Raw genomic sequence first — 11,034 nt, 5'->3', positions numbered from 1 at the left:
CTCTGCACCCCCCACAGCAACTTGCCTAAGCCTCCCCCATTTCTCCTTCACCCAAATCCAGATAGCTGATGTTCTGAAAGAGCTGCAAAATCTGAACCCCTACAAATCATCTGGGCTCGACAATCTTGATCCTCTCTTTCTAAAATGATCCACCGCAATTGTTGCAACCCCTATTACTAGACTGTTCAACCTCTCTTTTGTGTCATCTGAGATCCCCAAAGATTGGAAAGCTGTCATCCCCCTCTCCAAAGGGGGAGACACCCTAGACCCAAACTGTTACAGACTTATATCTATCCTACCCTGCCTTTCTAAGGTCTTTGAAAGCCAAATTAACAAACAGATCACCAACCATTTAGAATCCCACCGTACCTTCTCTGCTATGCAATCTGGTTTCCAAGCTGGTCATTGGTGCACCTCAGCCACACTCAAGGTCCTAAACGACATCATAACCACCATCGATAAAAGACATTACCGTGCCGCCGTGTTCATCGACCTGGCCAAGGCTTTCGACTCTGTCAATCATCGCATTCTTATTGGCAGACTCAACAGCCTTGGTTCCTATTGTCCGGACCTCTGGTAGTCTCCATGGGGGAGCCACAGGGTTAAATTCTCCAGCCAACTATTTTCTCTGTATACATCAATGATGTTGCTCTTGCTGCTGGTGATTCTCTGATCCACCTCAACGCAGACGACAACATTTTGTATACTTCTGGCCCTTCTTTGGACACTGTGTAACTAACCTCCAGATGAACTTCAATGCCATACAACTCTCCTTCCGTGGCCTCCAACTGCTCTTAAATGCAAGGAAAACTAAATGCATGCTCTTCAACCGATCGCTGCATGCACCTGCCTGGCCATCTAGCATCACTACTCTGGATGGTTCTGACTTAGAATATGTGGACAACTACAAATACCTAGGTGTCTGGTTAGACTGAAAACTCTCCTTCCAGACTCACATTAAGCATCTCCAATCCAAAATTAAATCTAGAATCGGGCTTTCTCTTTTGCAACAAAGCATCCTTCACTCATGCTGCCAAACAGACCCTCGTAAAACTGACTATCCTTGACTTCGGCAATGTCATTTACAAAATAGCCTCCAACACAATACTCAGCAAATTGGATGCAGTCTATCACCGTGCCATCCGTTTGTCACCTCTCCTTCCAGTTCTCTGCTGCCAATGACTGGAACGAACTGCAAAAATCACTGAAGCTGGAGACTCATATCTCCCTCACTAACTTTAAGCATTAGCTGTCAGAGCAGCTTACAGATCATTGCACCTGTACATAGCCAATCTGTAAATAGCCCACCAAACAACCTTATCCCCATATTATCATTTATTTTATTTTTTTGTTCCTTTGCACCCCAGTATCTCTACTTGCACATTCATCTTCTGCACATCGATCACTCCAGTGTTTAATTGCTAAATTGTAATTATTTCACCACTACGGCCTATTTATTGCCTTACCTCCCTAATCTTCCTTCATTTGCACACACTATATATAGACTGTTCTATAGTGTTATTGACTGTATGTTTGTTTATTCCATCTGTAACTCTGTGTTGGCCAGGTCGCAGTTGTAAATGAGAACTTGTTCTTAACTGGCCTACCTGGTTAAATAAAGGTCAAATAATAAATAAATAAATGAGTAGGTGTGTCCAAACTTTTGACTGGTACTGTATATAATGTATACAGTATACTACATGACCAAAAGTACGTGGACACCTGCTCGTCGAACATCTCATTCCAAAATCATGGGCATAGTTATGGAGTTGGTCCCCTCTTGCTGCTATAACAAACTCCACTCTTCTTCTTTCCACTAGATGTTGTAACATTGCTGCCGGGACTTGCTTCCATTCAGCCACAAGAGCATTAGTGAGGATGGTCACTGATGTTGCTCGACCAGGCCTGGCTCGCAGTTGGCGTTCCAATTCATCCCAAAGGTGTTTGATGGGGTTGAGGTTAGGGCTCTGTGCAGGCCAGTCAAGTTCTTCCACACACAATTTCGACAAACCATTCCTGTATGGACCTCGCTTTGTGCACAGGGGGATTGTCATATTGAAACAGGAAAGTCCCTGTCCCAAACTGTTGCCACAAAGTTGGAAACCCAGAATCGTCTAGAATGTCATTGTATGCTGTAGCGTTCAGATTTCCCTTCACTGGAACTAAGGGGCCTAGTCTGAACCATGAAAAACAGCCCCAGATCATTATTCCTCCTCCACCAAACCTTACAGTTGGTGTTATGTATTGGGGCAGATAGCGTTCTTCTGGCATCACAGGCATTTCTCTCTGTAATAAAGCCATTTTGTGGGTAAAACTAATTTTGATTGGCTGGGCCTGGCTCCCCAGTGGGGCCCACCCATGGCTGCTCCAATGCCCAGTCTTGTGAAAACCATAAATGAGGGCCTAATGAATTTATTTCAATTGACTGATTTCCTTCTATATTACCTTCTTCCTTCTATAACTAACTGTAACTCAGTAAAATCTTTGAAATTGTTGCATGTTGTGTTTGTATTTTTATATACACAGGGCCTTCAGAAAGTACTCATACCCCAGGACTTATAACACATTTTGTTGTGTTAAAGCCTATATTAAAAAATATATTTTCTCACCCATCTATACACAATAACCCACAATGACAAAGTGAAAACAATTTTAGAAATGTTAGAACATTTATTGAAAATGAAATACATAGTATATAGACATATGTGTTTCTTTCTGAAATCATGTCCAAACAAGTGAATTGGACACAGATGGACTCCAATCAAGTTGTAACGACATCTCAAGGACGATCAAAGGAAATTGGATGCACATGAGCTCAATTTGGAGCGGCATAGCAAAGGGGTGTGAATACTTATGGAAATAGATATTTCTGTATTTAATTTTGCAAAAATTTGCAAACATTTCTAAAAATATGTTTTCATTTTGTCATGATGGGGTATTGTGTGTATATGGGAGAGAAAAACATATATTTAATCCGTTTTGAATTCAGGCTGTAACACAACAAAATGTAGAATAAGTCAAGGGGTATGAATGGTTTACAGTGCCTTCAAAAAGTATTCATACCCCTTGACTTATTTCACAGTTTGTGACTGACTGTTTCCATATAAATGGGCCACCTGTGGTTTGAATGGGCTAGGCTACATTAATCTGCATGTTCAAATATCATAACAGTTGGGGGTGTCGAAGTGGTATATTGTATGAACAGTTGCAAAATATTTCCAAACTAATGTCCAATCGAGTGTCAGAGCACTCATTTAATGGGTTAATGGGTGTTCTCTACATAATACCAAAGAATATCTGGTAATGTGATGCATGGATGTTTTCATTAGGCCCGCCACACACTCGTGTAGCACATCCAGTGGTAACCCAGCTGGGGCTCCAATCCAGGTTTCTCTGGTTCTGAGGTAAGCATGATTGGGTCCCATATTTGTAATTGAATTAACATAAAACAAGAATTGATGCACTCCATGCAAGTTTGCATTGACACACTGCTAAGTGAAAAATCTCAAGGTCTGAATATGATCTATGACAAGGTATGGATTAGCAACATCGACACTCTGACGTTATCCATTTTAGCCTGTTATAAACTTTGGGTTTCCTGTAATTTTTTATAAAATCTTCACACATATTGTCAGTTGCCAAGTAGGCCCATTAAATAGGTCTACAAATGTCATTAATGAGAGCTACATTCAATACATTCATTGGTGATGAGTAACATAGTCGACTATGGTTAGTTTGTCCAACAGGTGGCAGTCTGGATTTCAGAAAAGTAATAAGTGGATATACAGTAGAGGCCCATTGAGTGGACAATGGACAGCATAAAACCAAGGCTAAAGCTTGGCCTACAGTATTCTACTCAAGGTGAGCCACATCCAAACATGCAGTGTTAGCCTTGTTTTGGGGTATTTTTAAACCTAAATGCAGTGTCTTATCAAACCATACTTTTTAAAAATGAATTTTCACAACTTCACTGTGATTATATAGATAAGATATATTACTATATAGATATACCTGGTGATTAAGGTCTATCGGACTGCAGCCAGGCAAATACTACCAGGAAACAATGTAAGCTTAGAAAGATTTACAAAATGTACTAAATTTGATAAATATGTTCAACCGTATAATACCAAAGCATTTGAATTCCTCTAAGTATCTACATCCAGTATGCATATGCTATTGATGATCACTGGCTACAGAGATTTTATATTTTCAATATTCATCTATATTTTCTATTATCCATAAGTGTCATGTCTCTTCTCTTGACTTTTCTTACTGTTGGAAACAAAACACCATAGCCTTGTAGGGACAGATTATTTGTTCAACGGATGATCTTCAATTGATCATTTTCATCGCACACCAAACTTTTGTTCATTAGAAGTGGTGTTCTCAAAATGTTTGTGGCCGAGGACCCCTTTTGTGATAGAGAATTCAGCAGTGACCCCTCATAATCATTTCACAACTCAAATGAGAAAGAAATAGCATAAAAGGAGTTTTACTATGATTTCGGCAGTGCATGCATTGCTGGGTGAACCAAGTCTTGAGCCCTGGGAAGTAATATTTTAAAGGCCTGCCTCTTGGCATCAGAGAGAATATTTAGCCGTTTTCAAGCTAATTTCCTGCAATTCTAACACATTGTTCTATGAGTCAGAGAGAAAAAGTTGCAGTTTTAAGTCTTAAATTACAGGCCATTTATATAAAAAATGCAAGATGTATTGAGTTGAAACATTTATAATTGGCGAAGTACTGTGGATACCAATATTCCTGTGAGCCTCCTAGGCCCATGTTGCCCAGGGTTAAGTACATAAATTGTAGATTAATAATATTACATTTTATTGTATTACAGACTAATCTTATTCCATGGATCCCTTGGCCAAAATTAGTTGAATCTGTTGTTGTTAGTAAAATTTATGTTAAAAAACGTATGTAAAAAAAAAATATATATTATGTATTATTTTTTTAGACATGATTTATCTGGCCGCAGACCCTCTACAGTACCTCGGACCGCACTTTGAGAACCCCTGCATTAGAGTTTTGGCCCTGGCCCAACTCTATTGTTTTCTGAGCTCATTCGACACCAATGGCTGAAGAAGGATGCAGCCGAAATGCTAGGATATTACCGCTATTAAGTTTTGACCAATTAACAAACCGATCAAGCTGTTTTTGAATAATTATATATAATGTCGATACACGTTCTACAGTTTTTTCACACCACTTTCTTTCCTTTTTCCCCTCTTGCCTTAGTGGAGTGGAGAAAAAAGTAGTCCCGACATATTGTGCTGTCCATAAAAATAGTTTTGCCACAAGAAAAATAGGTTGAACAGTTTGCTTGCCTTTTGATTGTGATCAAACCATGACAGACATGACATTGCAGCACACAATGCTCTCTGTCTTTTAGACGGATTCAATTAACAAGTACATAGGGACAAACAGGTTATAACTGTGATACTCTTTTTAAACGTCTTTTTAAAGAAACTAGGCCTATGCTGGGTCAACTGGTTTCGATCTATTTGTACTTGTCTCACATAATTGTGCCTAATGATTGATTAAGACCGGCTAAATGTAATATGATGGGTCCTCTCAACTACTGTCATCTCCTACCACTCCGCGTGGTGTCTGTAGTAGGCTAGGCCGGGGATATCGTTTCACTGTTTTCAGCGGAAGGATACAACACAGAATGTCATTGTGGTGCTGAGGTTTTTGCGAAGCAAAAATGTCTGTCTGCATAAGGTTAACTCGCAAGTGACATATAGGGGATATTTAGCTAAATATTACAACCCAAACCACTATTTTGCAGTATTTGAGACGCGTTACAGGAAAACGAAGCTCCATACTACCACACCCGATCGCCCTAGTTGGAATTTTAAAGGGGAAAAGGTAAAATATTGTAGTGAGTTTGTCAAAAAAGGTTTCGGACTGGGTGAAAGAAGTTGGGATACAAGAGACTGGAGCTGGTATGGAGTAAAGGGTTGGCAATTGCTTTACTACTTTTACTTGAAAGGGCGTTTTACACAGCCTAAATCTGTAGCCTACAGCATATTGGTGGATTTTCTGTTTTTGTTTAACATGCAAATTCACTTTCTATTTAATAACACATCGAATTCGTGGCTCATCACTGACTATTGCAAAGCAATTTATTGTATAGCCTATTATTAATCCGTGATTTAAAAATCTACAGTAGGTTAGTTATTTTGTAACTTAGTCTGTCGCGGAAGATTGATACAAATGTAGCGTTTGGGGAGTCAGATAAACATTTGAAAAACGATGCTGCAGGTCTCCGTGTGTCACTGGTGTTACACGCAGCGCCAAGCATTTTCAATGTGTCTGTACCATTCCAAGTAGATGGAATTTCCTTACCACGTATTGGCTACCTTTTCCTTTTCATTCTGTTCAGATTACATAATGTGCAATAACATTTTCTAAAAGGGAGCGTTCAACCGTGGATGACAAGGGGTCAATTACAATTACTTTCATCGGATGTTGCAGTAGCCTACCTTTGATCAATTAACTCGCACAGCAATGTCAAGGGTCACTGTGCAGATTTATTTTCGGAACCGACGTGTTCTGGGAATATTCCTTGTCAATTTCAGTCGGAAACTAGAATGAGATTTCACTTTACTGAAGTTCGTTATTGAATGGATACTTTTTTTAAATCAAGGAATTAGGACAATAAAAAAATATAAAAAATAATTGGACCTACGCAAACAATCTGTTTCTTCTTTAGGTCTAAAGATTGGCAGGATGAATCCTCAACAGCGGATTGCCGCAATCGGCACAGACAAGGAATTGAGTGACTTGCTGGATTTTAGCGCGGTAGGACAGTTATCTATCTAACTATCTTTTTATAATGTTTTATTTTTTGTCATTTAGCCCACTTTATTCTATATCAGTCAATGTCTCTCCAGTGAAGAAATTGATTATGAAACACAGGACGCCTGAACAGCTTGTAACAGATGCATGATTATCAAAGGCTAAATATTAATTTGTCTCAGAGTCACATTTTTCAGACCATTTCTTTTCTTCTGGTAGATGTTTTCTCCACCTGTAAATAGTGGGAAAAACCGACCAACCACTCTTGGAAGCAGCCAGTTCAGTGCACCAGGTAGGATTTTATCCCAGAAACCTATTTTAATATGTCCTCTGTTCTGTTCTGGCCCTGGTCCTGTCTCTCCCCCTGTTGTGTCTTGTCTAACTACTGCTGTTTGAAATATGTTCATATGAGTGTTCCTGATGTCTCCCACTGCATTTTGGATATTTGCGTTATTCATTTTGTGAAAAGCCAAAGGAGGAAGGTTTCATATTAAACATAGTATTACTATTCATTTCCCACCTTAGCGGGTGTGTGTGTGTGTGTGTGTGTGTGTGTGTGTGTGTGTGTGTGTGTGTGTGTGTGTGTGTGTGTGTGTGTGTGTGTGTGTGTGTGTGTGTGTGTGTGTGTGTGTGTGTGTGTGTGTGCGTGAAACATGCCACCTCCACCTGGAATTATCGTAGACTGACTGCTGTAAAGATGTGGAAATAAGGAATGGTTTAGCCTTATTTTACATATGTGAAAGAATACTTATCGACCTAACAGCTATGACAGTGTAGTATCATTTTAATTAGCACTACTTTATAACCCTTCCTTGTGTTTTGTGTGCAAAAAGAGCTCTGTGGCTTTTTAGCATACCCATTTTCTATTGATTATGACATAAGATCAATTTTGCTCATATTGACTGTAGGGCATTGATTGCGTTTGTGATATATTGCTCCCTAGATTTGTGCACCATATAAAAGCTGTACAAAGATATCCCATGTCTATCAGTTGTGTAGTAAGTACAGTATGGGGTTACAGCATCAAGTGGTGTTTCATATGCATGTGTCCTTCCCCCAGTGCTGAGCCATTTGAAAAAGGCAGTGAGTTCCTCAGCCCCATGTCCCTAAAGACCTGGCCATTCATGTGGCCTTCACACATCTATCTCTATCTCACAGGCTCAATGACTAGAAGACGTGAGCTGATGTAGTGTACTTTTTTCAGGAGCATTTCTCATGCAGAAGTGGGCTGTTTAGGCTGATGCATCTTGCTTCATTGTCATAGATGTTTTAATAAGGGTTGCTTAAATTCCCTGCTTTTATGTGGATAATTTCTTTGCTGTAAAGGCTCCAGGACATTAATCCACAGCACAATCAAGCATTATGCCTCCTCAATACTTGTTTTGCGTAAAACAACAAAGCCTTGCCTTGTCGTTAGTTCTAAAGGACACACTTTTAGTGGAAACAACAGCAAGACAATGGACTGAACAGCAAGACAATGGGGCCAAAAGGGAGCTTTTGTGAAAAGGCTGGGAAGTTTTAGGATGTTTTTCAGAGTACTTTGCATCCTCACTTCCCATTCTGGATGCTGTCTCCACAGAAGTAAATAGCTTGGGATCCAGGTCAAGTCAGTGCTGAATTGATGCTTTAAGTACAGGGCCTTCGGAAAGTATTCAGACCCCTTGACTTTTTCCACATTTTGTTATGTTACAGTCTAATTCTAAAATTGATTAAATTGTTTTTTTCCCCCTCATCAATCTACGCACAATACCCAATAATAACAAAGAAAAAACAGGTTTTTAGAAATGTAAGCAAATGTATAAAAAAAAAACGGAAATATCACATTTACGTAAGTATTCAGACCCTTTACTCAGTACTTTGTTGAAGCACCTTTGGCAGTGATAACAGCCTCAGTGGTCCTTCTGTAGCTCAGTTGGTAGAGCATGGCGCTTGTAACGCCAGGTTAGTGGGTTCGATTCCCGGGACCACCCATAAGTAGAATGTATGCACACATGACTGTAAGTCGCTTTGGATAAAAGCGTCTGCTAAATGGCATATATTATTATTATTATTATAAGTCTTCTTGGGTATGATGCTACAAGCTTGGCACACCTGTATTTGGGGAGTTTCTCCCATTCTTCTCTGCAGATCCTCTCAAGCTCTGTCAGGTTGGATGGGGAGCGTTGCTGCACAGATATTTTCAAGTCTCTCCAAAGATGTTCGATCAGGTTCAAGTCTGTGCTCTGGCTGGGCCACTCAAAGACATTCAGAGACTTGTCCCGAAGCCACTCTTGTGTTGTCTTGGCTGTGTGCTTAGGATCGTTGTTCTGTTGGAAGGTGAACCTTTGCCCCAGTCTGAGGTCCTGAGCACTCTGGATCAGCTTTTCATTAAGGATCTCTCAGCACTTTGCTCCGTTCATCTTTGCCTTGATCGTGACTAGTCTCCCTGTCCCTGCTGCAGCAAAACATTCCCACAGCATGATGCTGCCACCATAATGCCTCAACGTAGGGATGGTGCCAGATTTCCTCCAGACATGACACTTGGCATTTAGGCCAAAGAGTTCAATCTTGGTTTCAGCAGTCCAGAGAATTTTGTTTCTCGTGGTCTGAGAGTCTTTAGCTGCCTTTTGGCAAACTCCAAGCGGGCTGTCATGTGCCTTTTACTGAGGAGTGGCTTCTGTCTGGCCACTCTACCATAAAGGCCTGATTGGTGGAGTGCTGCAGAGATGGTTGTCTTTCTGGAAGGTTCTCCCATCTCCACAGAGGAACTCTAGAGCTCTGTCAGAGTGACCATCAGGTTATTGGTCACCTCCCAGACCATGGCCCTTCTCCACCAATTTCTCAGTTTGGCTGGGGGGCCAGCTCTAGGTAGAGTCTTGGTGGTTCCAAACTACTTCCATTTAAGAATGATGGAGGCCACTGTGTTCTTGGGGACCTTCAATGCTGCAGAAATTTTGTGGTACCCTTCCCCAGATCTATGCCTCGACACAATCCTGTCTCGGAGCTCTAAGGACCATTTCTTTGACCTTGTGGCTTGGTTCTGTCAACTGTGGGACCTTATATAGACAGGTGTGTGCCTTTCCAAATCATGTCCAATCAATATAATTTACCCCAGGTGGACTCCATACAAGTTGTAGGAACATCTTAAGGATGATCAATGGAAACAGGATGCACCGGATCTCAATTGCATGTCTCATAGCAAAGGGTTTGAATACTTATGTTAATAAGGTTTCTGTTTTTTTAAATTTTAATACATTTGTAGAAATGTCTAAAAGCATGTTTTCACTTTGTCATTATGAGGTATTGTGTGTAGATTGCTGAGGATTGTTATTTATTTAATCCATTTTAGAATAAGTCTGAAACGTAACAAAATGTGGAAAAAGTTGAGGGGTCTGAATACTTTCCGAAGGGAAAACCTAGTCCGTTGTACAGCTGAATGTGTTCAACTGAAATGTATCTTCCGCATTTACCCAACCCTTCTGAATCAGAGAGGTGCGGGGAGCTGTCTTAATCAACATCCACGACACCCAGGGAACAGTGGGTTAACTGCCTTGCTCGGGGGCAGAATGACTGATTTTTACCTTTTCAGTTTGAGGATTCAATCCAGCAACCTTTCGGTTACTGGTCCAACGCTCTCACCACTAGGCTACCTGCTGGCACTGTATATACTTGCACATTCATAAATCAGTTTGTGTAAAGCAATCACTGTGCATTCATAAGTATTAACAAATATACAGAGCATTATCAATATATATAAATTTGAGTCTGTTTATATATTCCCAACCATCCTTTAATTGCGCTCTATGTAGCTAATGCTATGTAAAGTGTTGCTGAATTGGCCTACTTCTGTTTCAGTGATCATACTTTCCATTTTGCCCCACCATAAATAAATATAAAATATAATGTTGCTTCAATTCAAGTGTTACAAAGGAACTCCTTTTCTGAATTCCTAATGTGAGAAGTGGGAGAATTGAATTCAGTAAACTCTGCAGTGTGCTTTAGAATTTAATATAGCATGGCATTCATGGACATCATGTGACCAGACACTTTTAAGCCTAATGTGTTGGGCATGAATGCTGTGGCTTCCAAAATAGACCAGCATCAGCATGGTGCTTTTTGTTTAGAATAGAAAAGAAATAGAGCCTGTTCATAGACTGTTTTTCCCATCAAAGCTCATCGTCATGGCTGAAATGCCTGGGGGTATTTATTTAGTCAGTAAGAAAAGTCACAAGAATTGAGCCATGTTTT

At 40.2% G+C, this 11,034-nt stretch overlaps 1 protein-coding gene across 3 annotated transcripts in view; it reads left to right on the top strand.

Moving 5' to 3' along the window:
- Positions 1 to 5,679: 5,679 nt before the first annotated feature.
- LOC118378436 (transcription factor 12-like) overlaps positions 5,680 to 11,034 on the top strand; it is a 99,092-nt gene continuing 93,737 nt past the window's right edge. The window contains exons 1-3 of one of the 3 annotated variants that reach the window (XM_052462287.1): positions 5,680 to 5,874; positions 6,722 to 6,810; positions 7,027 to 7,099. In XM_052462287.1, coding sequence (XP_052318247.1) covers positions 6,739 to 6,810; positions 7,027 to 7,099 — 145 coding nt within the window. In that variant the 5' untranslated portion in view covers positions 5,680 to 5,874; positions 6,722 to 6,738. Of the gene's footprint in view, positions 5,966 to 6,721; positions 6,811 to 7,026; positions 7,100 to 11,034 lie in introns of all 3 variants that reach the window. The other 2 variants (XM_052462288.1, XM_052462286.1) reach the window with 2 other exon arrangements.

Source organism: Oncorhynchus keta, chromosome 14 (assembly GCF_023373465.1).
Source record: "Oncorhynchus keta strain PuntledgeMale-10-30-2019 chromosome 14, Oket_V2, whole genome shotgun sequence".
NCBI classification, from domain to species: Eukaryota; Metazoa; Chordata; class Actinopteri; order Salmoniformes; family Salmonidae; genus Oncorhynchus; species Oncorhynchus keta.
This window is presented reverse-complemented; position numbering and strand designations above follow the sequence as displayed.